This window comes from Aethalodelphis obliquidens, unplaced genomic scaffold (assembly GCF_003676395.1).
Source record: "Aethalodelphis obliquidens isolate GAN/ISIS:26980383/991018 unplaced genomic scaffold, ASM367639v1 scaffold25, whole genome shotgun sequence".
Taxonomy (NCBI): Eukaryota; Metazoa; Chordata; class Mammalia; order Artiodactyla; family Delphinidae; genus Aethalodelphis; species Aethalodelphis obliquidens.
In genome coordinates, this window is record NW_020837969.1 from 32,242,473 (window position 1) to 32,265,042 (window position 22,570).

At 55.4% G+C, this 22,570-nt stretch overlaps 1 protein-coding gene across 1 annotated transcript in view; it reads right to left on the reverse strand.

The window, feature by feature from the left end:
- ANK1 (ankyrin 1) overlaps positions 1–22,570 on the reverse strand; it is a 126,054-nt gene that overhangs the window by 36,291 nt on the left and 67,193 nt on the right. Inside the window, exons 12-31 of the mRNA XM_027122906.1 lie at positions 22,185–22,283; positions 21,555–21,653; positions 19,947–20,144; positions 19,306–19,404; positions 18,309–18,407; positions 14,279–14,476; positions 11,793–11,891; positions 9,897–9,995; positions 9,579–9,677; positions 8,500–8,592; positions 7,958–8,030; positions 6,235–6,331; positions 4,952–5,030; positions 3,494–3,591; positions 3,188–3,412; positions 2,074–2,228; positions 1,551–1,762; positions 850–1,054; positions 466–562; positions 24–255 (exon numbers count right to left, since the gene is read on the reverse strand). Coding sequence (XP_026978707.1) covers positions 24–255; positions 466–562; positions 850–1,054; positions 1,551–1,762; positions 2,074–2,228; positions 3,188–3,412; positions 3,494–3,591; positions 4,952–5,030; positions 6,235–6,331; positions 7,958–8,030; positions 8,500–8,592; positions 9,579–9,677; positions 9,897–9,995; positions 11,793–11,891; positions 14,279–14,476; positions 18,309–18,407; positions 19,306–19,404; positions 19,947–20,144; positions 21,555–21,653; positions 22,185–22,283 — 2,655 coding nt within the window. The remainder of the gene's footprint in view (positions 1–23; positions 256–465; positions 563–849; positions 1,055–1,550; positions 1,763–2,073; positions 2,229–3,187; positions 3,413–3,493; positions 3,592–4,951; positions 5,031–6,234; positions 6,332–7,957; positions 8,031–8,499; positions 8,593–9,578; positions 9,678–9,896; positions 9,996–11,792; positions 11,892–14,278; positions 14,477–18,308; positions 18,408–19,305; positions 19,405–19,946; positions 20,145–21,554; positions 21,654–22,184; positions 22,284–22,570) is intronic.

Consider the following 22,570-nt stretch of genomic DNA (forward strand, 5'->3'; position numbering starts at 1 on the left):
AGCCCAGGGGGGCCAGGCCCTACCTCTATGTCCCTGCTCCGGGCCACCTCCACGAAGTTCTCGTGCTGCTCCAGCGTCTTGTCCACCCTGTCATCCGTCGTCATGCAGTAGCAGCGCAGTCGCCCTTCTCGGGGGTCGTTCATCTTGGCGAAAATGACAAACTTGGCCATGTAGGGCACCGCGGTGAGCTCCTTGTACAGCAGGGTGGCGAAGTTCACAGCTTCAGCCGTCCGAGGGCAGTCCGACAGCCAGAACCTGAAAAGAGGGCAGCCGTGAGCCTGTCCCTAAGTGCCTGAGGGGGAGCGTCTCCCCCATCCAATGGCCTGTAAGCCAGGCGGTGGCCTCTCTGACAGCCCCGGTGGTGGGGTGGGCAGGTGACGGCCTAAGCATGGCCACCCATGGGGACAGCGCTGCCCCCTCACGTGGGGCCCGGGGACCCATGGCGCCGGGCAGGCGGGGTGTCACCTGGCAGAGACGTTGGTGGTGAAGGTGGCGCACTCGTTGGCGTACATGAGCTTGGTGGTCCCCGTGATGTCTTCCCACTGGGCCTGGTCTGTCCCTCCTGTGACAGCAGTAGAAAGGGCTTGGGGGACCGTCTCCAGAAGCCAACGCGGGACGTGCACACCCGGCCGTGGCCCCGAGAGCACACCTACCCCTCCGCCCCTCCCCTCGCAGCAGCCCTCCTCCGGGGTCAGAGGGCTCTTCGGGGACAAGGCAGCTCTACGCGGACGCAGCTGCTCGTCCCTCTGAGGAGCCCATCACTCCCTAGCTCTGTGTCCTCCCGTCTCCCCAGGTGTCGTGGAAGGAGCTGCTGCCCAGAAGGCGGGGCGGGGCGGGGGCACCGCTCACCAATGACGCTGCAGAGCAGCCGCAGGCTGGTGGTGTCTCCCTCCCCGCTGTCCCGAGGGTTATCCGTCCAGGAGGGCGGCAGTGGGACGCGAAGCCCGATGGGGCGGTGGAACTTGCGGCGCCTCGGCTCCACGGTGACAATGGGGCTGAACGTGGCCTGGTTGCCCAGGAGTTTGGTGACCAGCTCATCGGGTACGGGCTGGGCCTGTGAAGTGCCGAGGGGGCACACTCAGCCCCGGAGCAGCAGAGGGGCTCATGGACGGAGGAAGAGAGCGGCTGTCCAGGCAGGTGCGAAGGCTCCCGGGGCGGGGGGCGGGGGGCGGGTCCCGCTCCTGCTGACGGCCAGCCCGGCTCTCCTCTCTGAGCCCCCGTCCCCATCTCCTTGCTGCTCCCCACTCCCGGGGGCCTTGCTCTGCTTCAGGCACCTCTCCAGGAAGCCAAGTGGCTTCCCCTCACACTAAGCCTGTGGTTTAACACGTTATCTGGGGTTTTCTGCAAGTTACCAGGGCGTCTGCCCTATCTCACCCACCCAACTTTCTTCTGAGCTTCAAGGTCAGGGCTCTAATGGGACTTTTCAGGCCCTAGACCAACGGGTGGAGATGTCCTGGGGAGGAGGGTCATCTCTGAGCGCCCTGACGCCTTCCATCCCTGAACCCGGTCCAGGTGATGGGGCCCCAGCAGGTAAGGAGAGGCTGTGTCACCTGCAGGGCCAGCTTCACTTTCTTGGTGACAGCATTTTCTGGGAAGGTGGCCTGCACCAGGGGGACAAGCGTGCTTTTCAGGGAGCCCCCCTCGGGGCCGATGGTGTCGTAGTCCTGGTAGAGCCTTGACATAATCACGAAGTACAAGGGGAAGTCGGTGGTAACGATGCGGCAGACCCTCTTCTTCTCCAGCTCCTCCAGGCTCCCCAGCTCTGCAACCACAGGCCCGTGCCCGCCCATCACCATGGTGGCTTCCCAGGGCCCCTGATCCCCACTCTGGCGCCCCCTCCCCAGGCCCCGGCAGGGGCAGGAGGCTGGGCCACCTGGAAGGAGAAAGGTCCTGGCCCAGGGGGTCCTGCACAGGACACCAGGCTGCAGGGGCCCGGGCACCGGAGCTGGGCCACGTCTAGCCTCTCAGGGGGTCCCACACTCCGGGAGACCCCGACAGCCCACCCCAAAGTGCAACCCCAAACCCCGTCCTCCAGGAGGAGGGCCGTGCTCCGGATCCCTGGGGCTCGCGCACCTTCGTCCATCCCGTTGAGGATCTGATCCAGGTAGCTTTCTCCGTAGCGGTTCTTGTGTTCCTTCCACACGGAGCCGTTTTCACTCCGCAGCACCACGAGCTCGCGGTCCCCACGGCCTTGGGAGGCGAAGTGGGGGACCTCCACGATGACAGGGCTGGGGGGACAGGGGACAGTGGAGAGGGGCCCGGACGCAGGTGTGCGTGCCGTGTGGGCGGCAGCCATGGGCTCAGTAGGGAAGAGTAGCCGGGTCCTGCCTGGAAAGAGGCTGTCCCGTCTGCAGCCTGGTCCTCACAGTCGGACAGACCCGCCTCAGGTCCCAGAGAACCCCCACCCCCGGACCCTCTAGCTACCCACCAGGCCCCAACCTCAGTTCACAGGGGGCTCTCCTGCCATGGCCACACGGCCGAGGCTCAGCAGAATAAAGCTGCCCCTGGACCTGAGGCTGAGGGCCCGCCTGACGTCCTAGACGGGCGACCCAACCCCTCTGAGCCTCAGCTTCCTCCCGTGTCAGTGTGTGAAAGGACATTTCCTTGGGAGGACGGCTTTGAGGACTACATGTGAAGGGGAAGTCAACGTGAAAGCGTTTCACAGCTGCTTTACAATCGGTGGATGAAAGCTTGGCAGCGGGGACAGGCCGTGGATGGAGATGGGAGGGCAGGGCCTCCTGGGCAAGACCCGTTCCAACACAGAGCCCGTGGCGCCTGAGGGATGCAGAGCTCCAAGGAGAAGCCCTTCTGCTGCGGGAAAGGTGAGGAGGGAGCCTCTGAAACCATCAGTCCTGTCCTTGGGGGCCATGCTGCAGGGCCGCCTTCTAGGAAGACCGTTTCAGAGCTTAAATAATCAAACCCTGGGGGCCCCAAAAGTGGCCATCTTCATCCCCCCTCTAGTGTCACACAGGCGCTGAGGGCGTTAAGCTCCCCCTGGGGAACAGACTCCTACGTGTACCTAGAACAGGCCGTGGAAGGAACACATGGACCCCTGGCTCTGACCGGTCAGGACACAGAGAACATGGGTGCGGGCTGCAGGCTCGTCTCCCCTCTGCCCGGGCTGGGCTGGGGCTGCGTGGTCGCAGCGCAGCAGGGACAGGTCGGGGGCATGGGAGTGACCTCTCACCTCAGGAACTGGACTCCCGTGGGGCCCAGGGCGATGACCCTGCTGGCCAGGCCCTCCTCCTCGGCCAGCGGGGGCGGCGTGGGCAGCTTCTGGGGCTTCACCAGGCGGCAGGTGATGCGAGTGGGTGCTGCGCACGTCCGGGGCGGGACCACCACCCTCAGGCCATTGTGCCTGCTGCCCCGCATGGAGCCCCCACGGGCGTCCACCATGAAGCTCACCAGGAACCTAGGGCACAGCGGGTCCGTGTTGGCTTCTCCTGGGTGGGCGAGCAGGGCCAGAGCTGCCAGCCCCTCCCAGGCCACTCACCCTGTGTGTACAGGGCTGGCCACCGGGCTGATGTTGTCTGAGGTCTCTGTGGCCGGGCTGCTGGGGATCAGCGAGTCTTCATCATACTCCTTAGACGCCTGCAGAGGGGACAAAGGCCAGCTGTCCTGTCACCCCCGGGCCACGGCTGATGGTCTCGGCCAAGGTCGGGGAGGCTCAGCTGTGAACCAAGGGGCCCAGCGTAGGAGGCGCTGATCTGGAAGGGCTCCCACCACACAGCTGGGCCCTGCGGTAGTCACCCTCCCTGCACTCTGAGCCCCTCCCCAGCTGGACCGTCTCCTCCCACATCCTCCCACCCCAGACGGGGCACAGCGGGACACCAGGAGACCCAGGTTCATGCCTCGGGTTCATGACTTAGGCAAGGACTCAGGGCACGGTTGGCCAGGGAACAGCAAGACCCGGGTCCGCTCGGACCTTCTCACTGTCGTCTTCGGCGGCCCCCGGGGAACGTGCCACTGCAGCCCCAGGGCCACGTTTGACCGGGTCTCCTAAATGTCACCCGGGGCGTGACACCAACGTCACACCACTATGATGTGCCCGAGGGTGGAACGGCGGATTGGACGGTGTCACAGCCGCCTCCCTCTGGCTCCACTTTCGGGTCGAGGGGATGCGCGTGCCTTCAGTGGCAGGGGAAGAGACCAGCCTCAGCTGGAAAACGGACAAGCCCGGCTCGGTGATCGGGCCTCAGGGTGGCCAGTCCCAACCTTCAAATACCACACTGCTTTCTTTTTACCCTAGAAAACCCCTTTGCCCAGGTGACAAAGTGCCAAATGGCCTAAAATTAAACCAAGAGGAATTACATTGTTTTAAACCATCCCACCGATCTTGGAGACAAATTCAGGTGGCATCCAGGGAAGCCACAAAATAGGGTATTGTAATGAGTAACAGCCCACGCCGGGAACAGCTCTCCTTGACGTCCTCTTTCCATCTGTATTGGTATTTTAAGCTCCCGGTAATCCCTTGAGGAAGGTGAGGCAGAAACTGTCCCCTTTTTTTATGGACGTGAAAGAAAAAAAGCTCAGAGTTCCAGAGCCGCCCGCAGCTTCACAGAGTGCAAATGCAGCCTCAGGCTCCCTCTCTGGCGCCGGGACCCTTGGCCCCAACAGGTGCATAAGGCGTGTGCTCAGGGGCTGTGGCCCCGAGAACATGGGCTTTGGAGCCAAAACTTCTGGAGTCAGTTCTCAGCCCCACTGAGACCAGCGTGAGGGTGTCCCACACGCCCTTCGGCTCTCGGAGACCCAGATCATCAACAGCTAGGATAAGAGCACTGACAGCACAAGTGCTACCAAGAACACGTGGAATCTGGGACCTGCAGGGCTTGGTAAACGCTGCCAGCTCTCAGCTATGAGTTCCTATTGTCCTGCAGGTCGTCTCAAAACAATCACTGTCCAGGGGACCTGCTCCCTGCCAAGGGGAAGTAAGAGAAAGGATGCTTCTTACCTGCTCTGGCTCTTCAGATCTGATCACCACTGTCTCAGGTGTGACGCAAGGAATCCGAGGGATGGCTGGGGATTCCACCCTGTGTGCCGAGAACGTTGGGATATCAAGGGATGATCCTTATGAGTAGCCCCCCTCTTCCACGGAAGGCCTTAGTGAAACACTTCTGTACCCCCAGGATCACCTATCCGATCCGACCGCTCGCCACCACCTGAATCCCACTGGCACATGTGGTACATCCTGGCCTTCACACACTGACCAGCCTCCTCCCTCTGCCCCCATGCCTGTCCCCAGAGCCTGACTGTCCTGGCTGAGTGAAGGACCTGCCTCCTCCAGGAAGTCTTCCTGCATGCACCACCCCTGTTCTGCAGCCTTCGACCCCTTGGTGAGGGAACCCTCGCTCTGGCCATTACATCTTATTCTGCGTCACGATCTGTCCACTGGGTGTGTGTTTTGATTCTACCAATATATCTGTAGGTTCTCCGTGGTCAGGGTCCGAGTCTCAAGTTTCTTTCTAAACGAAGTTCAGTAAATACTAATCATAGTTTTCCTTCTCCTTGGTCCATTGCCCTATTTTGTATAAGCCCTGGGACCAAGCTGGCACACGCCTGTCTTTTCAGAAAATACCGAGGGCTCAGTGTTTCTAGAAAGTTGTCACTTTTAGATTCATTCACAAAGTCCCCGGGTGTGGCGATGCACCCACGTCGCAATAGCTCACAGCATCTCAGGGAGGAATGAGAAACACAGGCAGACACAAACCCTCCGTGGGTCTTCCCTAATGGACAGGCCAATGGAGGGACGTGGCCAGCCTCTGAGGCCAGCTTGGCAAAAGTTCCTTTCTTTTTTTTATTATTTAAATTCTTTTAATTGAATGAAAGCTTTTAAAAATTCTGTAGTGCTTTGCAATTTTCAAAAGTTTCACACACATGATTTCATATAATCCCATAATGACACTCCCCTCCGCCCTTTTTTGGCAATGGTTTCTAATGGCAATCTCCCTTGGTGGATTTTTTCTGGTGAGAAGCTGAGTGTGTGAGAGGGGGAGGGGTATGGAGACTGAGCGATGAGAGAAGGAACAGTGGGGGGCAGGGACCCCTGAGAGGGTGGCTTGCGGTAGGAGAGACCTCTGCGCCTGCCTGGCACCCCTGGTGCAGGGCTAGCTTATCCTAAGGTGCTGGACCAGCGCTCCGTCCGGGCTCGGCCTTCCTGGAACCTTCCAGCTCTGGAATCTTCCTACTCAGTCCCCGGGGTGGACCTTGACCTGCCTCGGCGTGAGCATTACTTACACTTGGTCCAGCTTCGGCACAAAATCCAGCAGCTCTTTCTCTTCATCTATATCCCTGGTATCCTGCTTCTCAGCCTTGAAGCCAACAAGTTCTTCCCCTGAAACCGCACAAGTTTAAGTGAGTGACAGGACGGAGATTCCCTCTTTCTTTTTCAAAAGAAAAGAGGGAATCTGCTGCTCTTCTCAACGCTCACCCCGAGGAGTGGGGGAAGGTCTCAGATGCTCCAGGAGGACCATAGCAACGTCTTCAACCAGCCCTGACCCTGTTCCTCCAGCCCTGGTACCTGGAGCGGGGCAGCCAGCCCCTGATATCTTAGTCTGCACCAGGCTTTGGAGAAGAAAACAGTCCCATCAAAAAAAAGAACTTTTTCTGCCTGACAAGTTCCACTTCAAAACAGCCCTTGTGGCGTGTGCACTGACACCAAAGAAAGAGGTGCTTCTGTTCTTTTCCACACCACACGCAACAGAAGAATAAACAACTGTGGAACCAAACCCATCCATTTTGAGAGGCTCTAGGAACTTTAATAACCATGGCGGCTGAACCCTCATTATTTCCTAAGCGCATCACCAGGAGGTTCAAAGTCTGTCTGCAAACCAGACTGCCTCTTTGTTTCTCTCGCCTCCTTGAACTGGAGTTGGAGCCCTGGACCTTGCAGGGTCCTTTACTGCCCCTCAGCAGTGTGTGTCCTGGCGTTGTGATCTGGAGCCGACAGGATGGAATCACAGCAGCTCATGCAGTTATGATCACAGACACAGTGGCATGGGCACAGACACAGACATGGACAGGTTGGAGCCGCCCGCCAGGGCACGGATCTTACGGATGGAAATTTCCTGTTTTAGTCAAGCTCTGATTGTTATGAAAACCAGGGATGGATTAGTGAGATCTTGGATTGCTTAGAGTGAAATGCACTTGTGAGAATGGACCACAGGGAACAGAAAGTGTTTCATACCCATTATAGTTATATGAGCAGTTCCTGGAAAGCAAAGAAGAGCCAAGTTTAAGGATGGATAGGATTGAAGTCAGTTAAATTAAGAGGCATATCATCAAAGGGGATACAGGAGAGCTTTCATCGCCTAGCTGACAAAACTACATGACCCCTGGGTTACTGATATGCAAGGGGCCAGAGAGAAATCTGATCCAGCCCCACCCTTTTTTATCACGATCTTTCTTTTCCAAGTTCAGTGGGAAGACAGGCTTGCCTGGGGCAGGAAAAATGCCATAAGTACCCGTGGCCACAGAAGTTGAAACTATAGTCATTTCATAATGACTGACTGTCGACCCAGCGGGTGGTTAGAAGAGCAGCTTATGAAAAGCAATTCTTCCAGATTTTAAATGAAACAAGCTTTGTTCAAAGCACAAGGAACACACCAAGTGGAATTTTATGACAGCTCCTTACAGCTCTGAGAGTTGACTGAGTTGAATCACAGTCCTTGTATGATATAGGCAGACACACATGTATTTGTGAAACTTTGTGGGATTTTATATTTTAATCCCTGCGATGTAGATTTCCTTCTTCTAAAATCACATTAAAGGGGTCTTTTGGATAACGGACAGCATCTTTAGAGCGTGGTTCTGTCCAGCTCTTACTAGGTCGGCAGAGGTGGGCATGCTGTGAGGTGCCCCGGGGCGACAGCAGGGCCCCCCCCCCACCGGAGTGTTCAGAGCCCCGAGCACCCCTTTCAGCCTGACTTGACCCGGACGCGGTGTTGATCCCAGCCTGTACCTTCATCTTCAGAGACGTCCAGGATCTCATCCACCGTCTCGGGGAAGCTCATCCGGTGCTTGTCGCTGACCAACTGAAAGGAGAAAAAGCAAAGACTTCAACCCAAACACAGCAGTGGGCCCTTTCACCCATTCAGCAGTTACCTGGTTATGAGTGTGGAGACAGGAAGGAGACGGCAAAGGATGTTTGTCCCAAATGAAGAAAATGACAGCTAAGAGGGTCTCTGGGGTCTGGCAGGAACCGCAGAGTGATGAACGGAACCCCAGCTTCCCGGCGCCTGGTACCTGCCCCCAGTCCCATCCAGGGCTACCCGCTCCGGTCTGGTGGCGGCCCCTACTCCTCCGGCCGCTAGGTGGCAGTAAAGACCCGCCTGATGAAGGAGGAGCCCCGCCCCCCGCGCCCCGTCCCCAGTTCTTTTGGCTCTGAGCTTCCCGCGGGAATCCTAGGACACCTAGGCTCCCTTTCCCGGGGTACCCCAAGGGGCGCCCTGCGGCCAGGCTGTGTGTGTCCGGGGTAGGGGTGCAGGGGAGGAGCAGACGTACCGCGACACTGGTTTCATCGGTGACAACCTTGAGCACGTCTGTTACAGAAATGTAGCCCAAGCGCTTGGCTATGGCCAGAGGTGTGGTTCCATTCTGGGGAGAACAGCGGAGGGAGGGCGAGGTCAGACCGAGCTCACGCCCCAGTCGTTCATACCCAGAGCAAGACCCCTGCACACGCGTGGGCCCAGATGTGTGTCGCCGACGCCCACAACGACGCTGCAGGGCGAGAAGAGGCCACAGTGCGCCAGCCTTGAATGGGAGCAGGGGAGATCTTACCACCAAAGTCAAGGGTGGTCAAGAGGAGAGCCAGAGGGAAGGTCAGGGTCAGGGGGGCACCAGATGCAGTTGTAGGAATAGGAGGGCACCGGGCAGTACTGCCCATGGCTCCCAAGGCCGGTTCTTTGGGTGTCAGTTACTGAGCATTCAAATAGTTAGAGTAATCCACATACTTCAGTGAACTCTTCTCAGGCCAATCAGAAATCACGAGTCACCAGAAACAGGGGAGGGGCCTATTTCTACTCTGGTTTTAAAAGGCAGAGCTAAGCGACACTAAACGGATACTGAGGCTTTCTTTTCTTCTAAGTTCTCTGGTCCCAGGGGGTGCCCCGCTCCGATTCAGCCCCATCCACAGTTACACGGTTTCAGCAACCGCACCCACAAAGGCCTGCACGCTTGCTGAGCTGGAAGCGGCCGCGGCGACAACCTAGTAAAGCTGACAGTCGCGTTATCCAGGGCAGGAAGTTCACCCTGAACCGTGACCACGGACGTGGCTGAAGACACCGAGGCCCCCAAACCTCACACACCACTCAAGGCATTTGGCTTTGTTCACTCCCACAGATTTCAGAAAGGGTTTTGACAATATTTTAAAAAACATAAAAAGGGGGGAGGGGCAACAGTGCTACCAGGATAACCTTCTGTCTTCCAGAAGGAGGAACTAATCCCAACAGCCCACGCCCTGGGGAGCCCGTCCAGGCCCCAGACACACAGGAGGATGACCCGAGTTTCCCTGGTGAAGGGATAGCGCATGGGGCCGCCCGTGAGAGCAGGTCTCTGAAATCAGGAACCGGGCGGGTACTTACCGAGCTGACCTCGTTTGGGGAAGCACCATTTTTGAGAAGCAGTGTCACAATGTCTGTATGGCCTTGTTGAGCTGCCTGGTGCAGGGGACTGTATCCGAGCTGTAAAGCAGGCAGACATTTGGCAGGGTGAGCTAGCTACGAGAGAAAGCACTGCCCACCTGCCACAGAGCGTGTGCGTCTTCTGTGTGTAACGTAGAAAGGCGTTTTCCCCATTTCCTCCTCCAGCGTCAAAGCTGAAAGTTGTGGTGGGGCCCCAAGTGCGCCCGGAGTGACCCTGGCTGCATCTGAACTTGGCACTGCTCTCAGGCAACCCAGTACCTTAGTCTTGGCATTGACGTCCGCCTGGTGCTGTAGCAGGAACTTCACCAGCCTGATATTCCCATAATGGCTCGCCACGTGGAGTGGAGTGTAACCCATCTGGAAAGCAAGAGAGGAGACAGGGTGACCAGCAAGGCTTCAGGGGACACCACGAGCCGTTCTGAGCTGGATGGGAATGAAAGTCTCACGACAGTGGTGACTGAAAGAGAGGATGGACGAGGAGGCCCTTTGCAAGGTCAGCAGTGGGGCACCACGGGCCTGGGAGGGACAGGGCTCGGTGTCAGTCAAGTGCAGTGTGAGATGACTAGGAGAGACCCAAGTGGAGAGGTTAAGTAGGTGACTGGAAACCGACACTGAGCCCGGGGAAGAGGGCAAGGCAAGGAGGCACCTGAGGGGAGTTGAAAGTCTTGGAGGTGAGAGACATCCCCCAGGATAAATGTGCAGAGAAAAAGTGGGGCCCATGGACTGAGGCAGTACTTACAGGGAGGTCAGAAAAGAGGATGGGGAGGGAGCAGCAAAGAGGAGGGAGGAAAGCCAGGAGAGGCCCGTGTTACAGAAGCCAAAAGGGGTCAACCCCAGAAGGAGGGAACCGCCAGCAGACCCTGGGAGAGCAGCAGACTCAGATGAGCACAGACAGCAGTGCAGAGATCACTGCCGACCCAGACAAGACCTGCCTTGCACACTTATTTCCACTAGAAAGCTGAAATCCCACTGAAAAACTCCCCAGAAGGCTGTCTAGGTTACAGAGTTGTACCATAATGGAATTTATAGGAACTGGCCATGGCTAGAAATCGGTGGCTTTGGGCATTTGTTCATTTGAGTTTTGTCTGCAGAGGAGGTAATTGTCAAGAAAGCCATTCTGCTGAATATTTTAATGCTCCCTCCAAACGCCAACAAGCCAAGGCTCTCTGGGCTCCTCAGTGTCCCTGGGGAGCCTGGTCCCAGAGGTGATCTGGACCCAGACCCTGCAGGCTGGATCTGGAGTGATGGGATGGCTTTGGGACCCCCAAGTTCTAACCCACAACATAAGATCTCTCAGGACAGGACCCCAAAAGACAAAAACAGGCCCACAAAAGAAGCCTCAAAGATCCAGAACATTCTTTGGTTTAAAGCAGGTTCCTTTTGAAGCTATAGGCAGCTGGGGATAAAATATGTCTCTGGATTTTTCTCAGGGAGGCTTCAATGTCACACTGCTGCCCGATGTGCCGGAGGAACGCTGGAAGGGGCTGGGGCTACAGGGGCGTCACTTTGTCCCTTCCTTTGAATACAGTTGCCTTTTGGTGAAAAAGAACAAAATGTCACTTCTTCCAGGAAGCCTCTTCCTTCCACCAAATGGAAACACCCTCTCCTCCCTCTGTGCTCCGTGGGTTCACGAGAAGCCCCCTTGCACCGCATATCACACCGGCTGTCCCTTCCTGACTCTTATGTCATCTGCAGATGCCTTGAGGCTCATTGCACTGTGTGCTGGGCACTGGGTCATCCTCCACCCAACCCCCACCCCCAGAGCTCCCTGCACACACAGAGGCTCAAAGAATGCTGACCTGCTTTTAGCCAAATGCCGGAGTAGAAGGGGCGGAATTTTCCAGTGCATCCTGACATGTTGATACCTTGCTCATGTAAGACAGGGCTTGGAATCATGATTAAACGTCCTTTCACTACAGAGGATCAAAGGTCTAGCCAACTTTTTAGACTCCCCACTGGAAAGCGAGCCCATTGGCCTGGGGTCCTCAAACTCCACTGCCGCCCCTAGGAAGTGGCAGACAGGAATGGGCCACTGGGTCCTCGGGGTATCCAATATCCTCAGATGGACCAGTGATGGAGGCCAGAGTGGGTAGGCCTGTGGGTGCAGGGGGAAAGGGGAGTCCCTGTGGACAGAGTGCCGGCTGCTGGCCTTACCCGGGTGGCGGCGTCCACCGTGACACCATGTTTGATCAGCACGTCTGCCACTGGAACGTGACCTTCTTGTGCGACCAGATGAAGGGGAGTGAGTCCACTCTGGAAGGGAAAAGCAGTTCATCAGCTTGGAGCCAGGAAAGAATTCCAGGCGACACTGAAAGAGCACTGAGGTTTGGGAGTCGAACTTGGCTTTGCACGCTCCAACCAGTTGTTTGACCTTAGACAAGCTCTTCTAGCCCCGCCCCCCCCCCCATCCTTAACTAAAATATGAGGTGGTTAGACTGAATCAGAGGTCAGCAACAGTTTCTGTTAAGGGCCAGATGGTCAATACTTTAGGCTTGTGTCTCTCTTGCAACTACCCAGCTCCGCCAGTTATAGTGAGAAAGCAGCTATGCCAACACGTAAATGAATGGGCATGACTGGCTTCCAATAAAACTTTATTTGTACAAACAAGTGGTGAGCTGGATTTGGACCCCAGGCCGTAGTTTGCTGAATTCTGAACTAGATGAACTTTATGGTCCTTTCCAGTGGTAACATTTCCTATTTCCATGACTCGAGATGAGCTTCAAAGCCTTGGTTTGCTTATCGAGAAAATCGGGATTATAACTGACGAATCTCAAGGGCAAAGGAAGGCTCACTTGAGAAAACAGACGAAAATGCATTGTAAACCACGACGGGACATTTAAATGCAGCCTGTGATCAGCACATCCCAGCCAGTAAACAGGGTGGAGGATCCTGCTGGGACCGAAACCCCCAGATTCCTGGAGTTTTCATCACAGCTTTCTCACGAGGATGGTGACGCTCCAGCGACCTTGACTGACACGTGCGCATTCACGCAAAAATGCCAGGAAAGGCTTCCCTCCCCCGGAGCCCGCTCAACACGCCTTCCTAACTGTGGGGCAAACAGGGCTGCAGCTCCTCTGTCATCGGAGCCAGTGGGCAGGGCCTGCCCCCTCTCCAGAGACTCCACTCGCCCTCCCCTGCCGTCTGCGCTTCCCCCAGGCTGATGGGAGGCCCAGTGGTGCGCCTGCCTAGCTGAAGCCTGCACAGGCAGGTGGGGCTGCCCACATAAGAACAGGTCCTGGGTCGGTCACAAGCGTCCGGGTGCCCTGCCTGATCCTTGGGATAACGCGGTAACCTGACTGGTGAGTGTGGATGTGGATGAGTGGGGATGTCTCAGGGCAGGACACCCCCCTCTCCTCCTGGCTCATTTAAATGGTACCAGCAAGAAACCAAGAGTCCTGTCCAACACAATGGTCCTGCCCTAACAGTTCCCTCCTGGGGTCACCTGTCCAAAGCCATCCCGATAGAGCCAATGGATCCACACGCTTTTAAGAAATCTTAAGTTACCCTCAAAACGCTTGCCTTTCTGAAACTGTATTATGTTCATCTGTCGTCTAAAGAAGCGACTCTTCATATCGTATGATTCCACTTGTACGAAATGTCCAGAACAGGCAAATTCATAGTGACAGAGAGGAGATTAGTTGCCAGGGGACGGGGGTTTGAGGGAAATGGGACGTGGCTGCTAATGGGTCTGAGGCTTCCTTTGGGGGTGATGGAAAAGTTCTACAGTTAGACAGTGGTGGTGTTTGTCCAATTCTGCAAATATACCAAAAAACCCACCGAATAGTACAGTTCAAAAGAGCGAATTTTATGGTACGTGAATTATATTTCAATAAAATTGGTGTTTAACAAAAGAAGTGACTCAGTCTTTCTTGGGTCATGCGTTCTTTTGAGAAGCTGATGAAAACCATGAGGGTGTCCCCTGGGAAACGGCTCCCACGCCCATCCTCCCACGTGCCAGGTACACCACATAGAGGGTTTCCTGCTCACACGTCAACAGTCCCTGGACTGAGACTCCATTGAAGGGACAGGTTGGCACTGAAAACAATATCTTCCTCACAGAAAAAGAATATTTAGTCCCAGCTTACTTAGTACATTCCTGAATGTAGACACTGGCCTATACTTGGGAAAGCATGCAATGGATTTCAGTAGTGATCTTTTTGTAGATTCTTGAGTCAACCTCTTTAGAAAGGACCAGCCAAAGCTTTGGCATCAGGTAGGCTTGGGGTCCTGCAATCTTGGAATAAGCAACCTTTCTGAACTTGTTTATTCATTTACAAAACTGAGATAAAACCTACACAGGGGGACTTCCCTGGTGGTCCAGTGGTTAGGAATCCACCTTCCAGTGCAGGGGACGCGGGTTTGATCCCTGGTCGGGGATCTAAGATCCCACATGTCACGGGGCAACTAAAGCCCGCGAGCTGCAACTACTGAGCCCATGCGCCACAACTAGAGAGAAGCCCACACACTGCAACGAAGAACACGCACACACACACACACGCGCGCGCGTGCACGTGTACGTGCGCATCACCTGATTCAGAACCGGGGCACACAGCAGGTGCTTGATCCTGAGATGCAGTGTGTCGTCAGCTGACCCCCCAATGTGATTGAGTCTGTAGGGATATTTGCAGACGCGTGTTTACCTTGTTGCCCAGGTTGCCGTTGGCCTGTTTGGAGAGCAGGAGAGCCACCATGTCCGCGTGACCCTCCTGGGCCGCCAGGTGGAGGGGTGTCACGCCTTGCACGGACTCTGCGTTCGCCGAGCCCCCGTACTGCAGCAGGTTGCGGGCCACCTCCATCTGGTTCTGCTTGGCAGCGATGTGCAGAGGGGTGTAGCCGTTCTGAAATAGAAGGGGCCACCGGAGCCTGGTTACAGGAGTGCTGAGTTGACAAGCTTAGCACATGCCTTATGTTTTAGATCCTCTGAGGAGGGGCCAGGAGGCCTGGTTCCGGGCTGGTGTCACCTGGGAGGGCCATTTCAGTAAACAAACCAACCAACCGAGTCCATTTGGTTTGGAGAGGCTCCCAGAGCCAGCAAATGCCCTACCCGTTCTCTCCATCTATCTTCTGTGGTTCTGTGGTTCTTCTCTGGTTCCCAGAGCCAGCAAATGCCCTACCCGTTCTCTCCATCTATCTTCTGTGCACAAGGTGCTCTGTCCCAAACAGATGCTAGGATTCAACCAGGCAGCAGGCCTATAGAACACCCAGCAAGCTAGGCACACAAGTAGATGAAAGGCTTCCATGCCCTCTTTCCTACAGTGAGAAACATGCCCCCCAAAGCCAGTTCATAGAGGAAAAGGAACAGAGCCCTTCTCTCTTCGTGATGTTGGGCCAAAAGCTCCCCCTGGGCCTGGTGGCTTCAGGCAGGTGGCGTTAAAAGTACATGTCCCCAGCAAGGGACCTGGGGCTGTGGAGTCAGTCCTTGGTCCACTTTAACCGGCCATGTGACTAGGGGCAAGATGGTCAACTAGACTTCCTTTCGTATTTTTTAAGCCATTGTAAGAGGACAGTAACATCTACCTTGTTCTTAAAGTTGTTGAATGGATCAAATATGATAATATATGTGAAGGTGCTTTCCAAAATTGAGATATAAAATTAATAAAACCTTTGTATGGTTTTGCAGTGCCCTGGTTCACAAATCTGTTAAGTCCGTTATGAGATGAGGAGATCGGTCCCACAGTAAATCAGCTACGTCACTGTGCACTCTCTATTCAGCTGGCTTTCCTTTCCCCTTTGTCTTGGGAGGAAGACTTTCTCAATGAAGGAAGCAGTGCCTGGGAGCAAACTCCATACCCCACTGCAGGCAGCCTACTTTGATTATCACTGTTGGAAACCACTTCCACCTACATCATCCTTTTTGAGCTTCACTGCAACCCACATACAGCAAGTAAGACAGGCATTTTTATTACTACCCTGCTTTCTGGATAAAGAAGCCAGTTCTCGGAGAGGTTAAACGCCTTTTCTAGTGTCGCATAGTAAGTGAAACAACAGAGAACCCAAGTCTGGTCTTGTGACTCCAGATTCCAGGTTCTTTCAACTGGAGCAAGATTCCACTTGGAATCTCCGTAAAATGCAGATTCTGACTCAGACGGTATAGGGAGGCCCTGGACTCTGCATTTCCAACAAGCATATGGGTAAGGCTGATGTTGTCGGCCACAAAGCATTCAGGGCTAAGGGGGATGCCAGGCCTGAGGACCCCTGTGCCGGACCCAGGAGCTTCCAAGCATATGCCCACCCAGTCCCAGAGCAGATGGCATAAGGCATATGGTCTCCTGCCACGGCCAGCATCCTTCTGGCCATCCCACAGAACTGAATCTCCTTTGCCAGCCACTGCCTTACTGTGGAAACCAACATTTCTGATTCTGCCAGGATCCACTGATCAGGGAAAAGAAACAGAAAAAAGGGGGCCGACCAATACAGTAAAATCCCAGTTTAAAGCACTGGGGGACACGGTGAGACCCATCTGTCTGCAAAGTAGATTTTGGGGAAAGGAAAGTTGTCATCTACCCAAAGAATAAATTGAATAATAAAAATCATTCTCTCTGAGTAATTATGTAAGATGATTCATCCTACTGTTCCTCCTTTTAAATTTGATTATGTTATGAGAAAACATTAAATTCTTTGTAGGTTGTGTTCCCCTGACAAGATCGGCATTTTGACTGTAATAAAATTAATTAAACAAAATGAGTTTTGTACTGTATCAAAAGGGAGCAAAGAAAAGCGGTGTGGTTCAGTGGATCAGGCCTGGGATTTGGAGTCATCCCCAAATGGAGATCCTTCTCTCTGAGTGTCAGAGAATCTTCCGACTCCAGAGCCCAGGTCTTTTAGCTGGAGCTGTGCTTCTCAAACTTGAATGTGTGTGAAATCACTTGGGATCTTGGTAAAGTGCAGATTCTGACGGGGGGGCCCCAGATTCTGCATTCGTAACAAGCTCCCAAGTCAGGATGAAATGGGGTGAGGCCGCTGCTCACCTAGGGTGCCGACTGCAGCCTGCCTTCCATTCCCTGCATGGAAGCAAGGATTATTAGGGCCTCTTTTACTGAACAAAGGACAGGAACTTGAGTACTTATTCACGTTAGCATTATCAGGAGTCCAGGCCACTTGGGCAATGGAGGATGTCCGCACTGGAAGAACGGCATCCCGTCCAGGTCAGGCTGCCAGGTGACCCGCAGTTAAAACCAAGATACAAGAACAACCGTCAGTCTCAGATCAGGGACCAACCCCTGTGAGCTTTCTCCAAGCTGGGACTACAGGGAATGAATGACCTTCTGTAGGTGACAAGGACGAGGGGCAGGGAGGCAGGAGCGTCGGGGTGGTGGTGGGGGGAAGATTCAGGAACGGTGTGAGCCAGTAAAAGGCTCCTCTTCCCCAAGGAAATGCGCTCGTCCAAAGGAATGCGCACACTGGAGAGAGCTCTGCCCAAACAGTAAAACAACATTAGCATCAAAATTAGAAAGGGGTGGGTTTGGTTTGGGTGCAGAGAGACTTGCATGTGAGATTCTACAAAATTGCCAGACTGCTTTGGAAACTATTTTTTGCCATGGAAACAAAACCCATCTGTGCAGGGTTTGTGCTTGGATAAAGCTCCCTTTAAATACCATGAGCCTGGTTCTGATGTCTTTTATATAAGGAGCGGTGCGAGTCCAGTGTTTTATTTTTAGAAGCAGGAGTAAGTCATGTCCCAGCAGGGCTGCACGCTGTCTACACAGTGATGTGGGCTCTGCTACAACAGCGCGGGACCGGAGCCCAAGGAGAAGGGGTGTCTGGGAGATGCTGTGTCTGCAGGAACAGGAGGCTGTAGAATTCAGATGAGCAGCCGTCCTGAGAGGGGAACTGAAGCCCCGCCCTGCCTTGCCCTGCGTCCCCGTGGAAGTCAGCAGGCGTCGGCTGGAATCACACTGACCCACCCATGGCTCCCTCCTGCCACAGGGCTGAGCACTGTGGCGCGCTCAGGGACCGCGATGTCCTTTGCACCCGAGCCCTGCCCCCTCTCCTCGCCCCTCATCTGCGTGGCCACCAGCCCCCTCGGCCCCCCTCCCCTCACAGACCCTGCACACCTTCTCACCCCACAGGAGACAGCCTGTCCCCCCAAAATGATCCTCGTGCCCAGCTTTATCCCTGTACCTCGTACAGCGCCTTCTCAGTCCACTCTTACATAAGCCCCATCCACTCTCTACACTCCGGGTCCCTCAGGGGCGATGCACCACCCATGGCTCTGAGCATCTCAGGGGCTGGTGTGAGGGTGCATGCCGGCCACACCTCAACGTGTAACGTGTGTACAGAAACGGCACCATCTCAGAGCCGGAACTCCAGAGAGAAACAGATGTGGGGGGAGACTCCGCATTCAAGACAGGTTCCTCGCTCCAAGTTTCTGGTGAGTTCACCCCCAGCCCTGAATATTCTCCAGCTGTGGCTCTGGTCCCGGAATCCACGAGCACGCTGTACATGCTGACCTCTGACACCAGTTTGGGGTACACATTAGTTGTGTAAAACGAGCTCCACATCTGCGAGGTGACCTGTGGCTGAGAAGCGCTCCCCACTTCCCGGCCCGCTCCGGCTCCCAGTCAGCAGCCATCGCACTGCAGGCAATCGGGCTGCTTCTGCACAGCCCTCCCTGAGGGGTGGCGGCCGCCTGCTGTCCCGGGTGGGGGCGGGGTGGGGCAGGAGGCTTACCCAGGCCAGGCTGTGTGGGGAGCTGCCCCGGGGAAGCAGCAGTTTGACAATGTCCAGGTGGTTGTGGTGCACGGCGACATGCAGGGGCGTCAGGCCATTCTGCGGGGAGATGGACAGGGGACAGCCTTCGCTCAGGGGACATCCCACTGGCCATGCCTGTGGCTCCAGGCAGCACCACGTGGGGATCCGTATCACTTCTGTTACACAGGAAATCTGCTTGACACCATTTCAGAGCCAGTCTGGAGCTGAAGTCACTAAAGAACACACCAGCTGGACCTGGGTCACCTCCGCATTCCTGGGGTCACCGCCTCAGTCCTGGGGTCACTGCCTCATTCCTGGGGGGTCACCTCCTCAGTCCTGGGGGGCCACGTCCTCAGTCCTGGGGTCACCGCCTCAGTCCTGGGGTCACCGTCTCATTCCTGGGGTCACCTCCTCAGTCCTGGGGTCACCACCTCATTCCTGGGGTCACCGCCTCAGTCCTGGGGTCACCGCCTCATTCCTGGGGTCACTGCCTCAGTCCTGGGGGGTCACCTCCTCAGTCCTGGGGTCACCGCCTCATTCCTGGGGTCACCGCCTCAGTCCTGGGGTCACCGCCTCATTCCTGGGGTCACTGCCTCAGTCCTGGGGGGTCACCTCCTCAGTCCTGGGGCCACCGCCTCAGTCCTGGGGTCACCTCCTCAGTCCTGGGGCCACCTCCTCATTCTGGGGGGTCACCGCCTCAGTCCTGGGGTCACCGCCTCAGTCCTGGGGGTCACCTCCATTCCTGGGGGTCCTAGGGGCTGATGGGGCAGTGCAGCATCCTCGCTCAGAGGGGCCACCAGGTCTTTGTAGAAGGGCAAGGCCTCTGTCAGAAAGATCTGTCTCCCCAGAGGCCATTCTTCCTGGACGGCTGCCCATGCGCAAGGGGGACACAGTCGGCTCAGGCAGAGATGACCACCCAGGTGCAGCTGCCCCTCTGCCCCGGGTCCACCCTGGCAGGAGGGAAGGTCAAGCTCACCTTCCCGGCGGCGTCTGGGTGCGCGTCATGCTCCAGTAGCAGCTGTGCCACGCGCACCTTCCCGTACTTGGCTGCCACGTGGAGAGGGGTAAATCCTTTCTGAGGAGAAACACAGGCCGTCGGAACCGTGGGGAGGCCCGCCATCCTCTCTGGAGAAAGGGCCCGCGGCAAAGGAGGTGTCCCACCCCGACTGGCATGGAGACACCAGTAGAATAAAGGGCGCAGAAGGTGTGATCCCGCTGAGACTCCCAGAGCCCCGGGGGCTGCCACCTGCCCCTCTCGTGACGGAGTCAAAACCACTGGTGCTGTTATTTGACAGCCAGCTAGTTGCGGGCAGGGCCTGGGCCGCCAGCCTTCTCGCATCCCAGAGCCTGTCTGGTCTGGCCAGAGCAGATCCTGAGCCATTCCATGATAAACAGACGAAGGCTGGTGGCTGGATGAGAAACGACAGTTCACCTTCCTGGGGAAGGACGGGACACACCCAGCTCACAGGTGGCGGCCAGTCCTGTGGGTCCATTCCTTCCAGCAGCCCTCAGCACAGTCAAGGCAATACGGAGGACCAGATGGGAACGCCCTCCCCTGCCCCAGGACCAGCTGGGACCAGCCTGCCGCTCTGGAGAACGGGAGGAGGAATGCTGTACCTTGGTCATGCACGCCTGGGACGCCCCCTTTTCCAGAAGGGCCAGGGCCGTTTCCACGTGGCCCTCTCGGGCCGCGATGTGCAGGGGGGTGTGCCCGGCAGTGGTGGCCAGGTTGGGGTTGGCGTCGTTTTCTAGCAGGAGCTTCACCATGTTTGTGTGGCCAATGCGAGCTGCACAGTGAAGTGGGGTCTGGTCATCCTGGAACCCAAAGCAAAAACAAAGAACAGGGAACATAAGGTTACCTAACCCAACTCTTCATTTTATAAAGAAGGCAGGTGAGGCCCAGAGAGGTTAAGTGACTTTCTCAAGGCTACACAGCTAGTAAGAGGAAGAGCTGAGGTTCAGATCTCTGAGTTATGTTCTATATAATATGTTCTATATTATTTAATCCTTATAACAACCTTTCAAGTTAGTTGTTATTCCTACTTAATTGCCCAAAGGCTCAGCCTTCCCATCTGTAAAATGGGAATAATGGTATTGACCTCATAGGGCTACGGTTAGGATCAAGCAGACAGCGTGTATAAGATGTTTCACACCACGTTTGGCACACACTATACATTGTGGTTGCTCTTACGGGCAGACCTTGGAGACATTGTGGGCTCAGTTCCAGACCACTGCAATAAATTGGGTAACAGAGTAAAGCGAGTCACATGAATTTTTTTGGTTTCCCCGTGCATATAAAAGTTACTTACACACTATTACACTCCATTATGTGTGCAATAGGATTATGTCTAAAAAATACACTTACCTTAATTAAAAAATACTTTACTGCTAGAAAAATGCTATCCACCTGACAACACGGGGTTGCCACAAAACTTCAAATTGTAAAAAACACTTTATCTGCAAAAAACACTTTATTGCAAAAAACACTTTATCTGTCCACACTAAAGTGAAGGGCAATGAAACAAGGTGAACTGTACTGTCTCCCGAGTCCCGTCTAAGCATCCACTTGTCTTTCTGTCTGAAGGCTACTCTGGTTTTCTCTACACCAGGGGCAATGGGAGGGCCAGACCTGGGGAAAGATGACTTTTCATCCCAGCTCCCGCCCCCCCCCCGCCCCTTCCAGTTTCCTCCGGAAGCTGAGGGGGTCAGTGGGCAGGGTCTCTGTGTTACTGGGCCCAGCTAGGGGCCTCCCTCCCTTGGGTTTGTGGCTCAAATCTAAACCACAGTCCTGACACTAAACAGAGGCTCTGTGGTCTGTGCGGTAGGAAAGCCTGATCCTGGCCAAAGCCAGATTGCAAACTCGGCATCGCTCAGTACCTCAGAGATGCCTTTTACATCGCGAGGGCATCTTGATTTTCACCGGCAACGCTTTCTTCAAAAAGTTGCTTCTCTTCTGATACTGTGACTGTAACCACACGCAACCTTTCAGCCCGCCCCGCCCCCCCGCCCCCCGCAGTACTGTTTCTTGGCCTTTTGTTGATGCCAACACGTCTGGGCTTCTCAGAACCCTTGCAAAGCAGAACCGGAGCGTGTGCTGCAACCCGGCAGGTGTGACGAGGAACCTCGGCGCCACGAGCCCTGCAGCCTGGTCTCCGATCAGGGAGGATGGCTCCTCCCGCGCTTCAATTGCTTCCGTCTGGGATCCCTCCCACCTCCAGAACCCACCTTGGCCTTGGCATTGACTTTGGCTTTGTTCTGGAGCAAATATTTGGCCACTTCCGTGTGTCCTGCTCTGGCTGCCATGTGTAGCGGGGTCTCCACTTTCTGTAAAATAACAAAATTATGGAAGTGTTAACACCTGCTGGGTTTGCAAAAGGGCACACACAGGGCTCCGCAGTGCCAGCCTGGAGTAGCTCGGCGGACATTCCTCCAAGAGGTGGAGATGCCCCAGCAAAAAGCAACTTCAGCCTTTAGTCTGCTGATGCCTGGGTGTGTGTGTGTGTGTGTGTGTGTGTGTGTGTGTGTGTGTGTGTGTGTGTGTGTGTGTGTGTGTGTGTGTTACACTTAAAGGTAAACCCCAGAGCTAAGGAATGTTTAAAAACATACATGTATTCCCAGATACCACTCACAGACATTCCCAAATGATCGTCCAGAATAAAACCCCCAAGACTTACACATGGGTGACACATTTAACTGAGAAAGCGTCAGTACATACAGTCATCTCCCCAAGTCCGAAGCGCCTGCTATTCTGAGAATTCTACCTCTGTCCTCGAGAGGAGAGCTTGGGATCGCTGGCAAACGCTCGCCTCTGAGCCCTCCGTCCACAGGAAGGGCCTGCTCTCCCCACGGACTCACCACATTGGAGACGTTGGGCGATGCTTCCCGCTGCAGCAGGCTCTTCACGATGGGCAGGTGCCCCATGAAGGAGGCCACGTGGAGAGGTGTCAGGCCAGACTGGAACAGACCAGACAGGAGTGAGACGGGGGAGACTTGCCCACTCCTCCAGACACATAGCCAGATGGAGCTTAAGCTTTCCTGCCTCTAGGGGCTCCAGAAGAGTCTTCCAAGGAAAGGGAGTTCTAGGAAATGGGTCTGCTTCTAGGAAAATGGCCGGAGGGGGAGAAAAAACACTGCAGGGTGATTCCACCCACATGTACAACTCAAAACATTTTGCAGCTGACCTTGGACAGCTCCCTGAGATCTGACACCAGCTCCCGGTCTTAGCGACCCCTGATGTATTC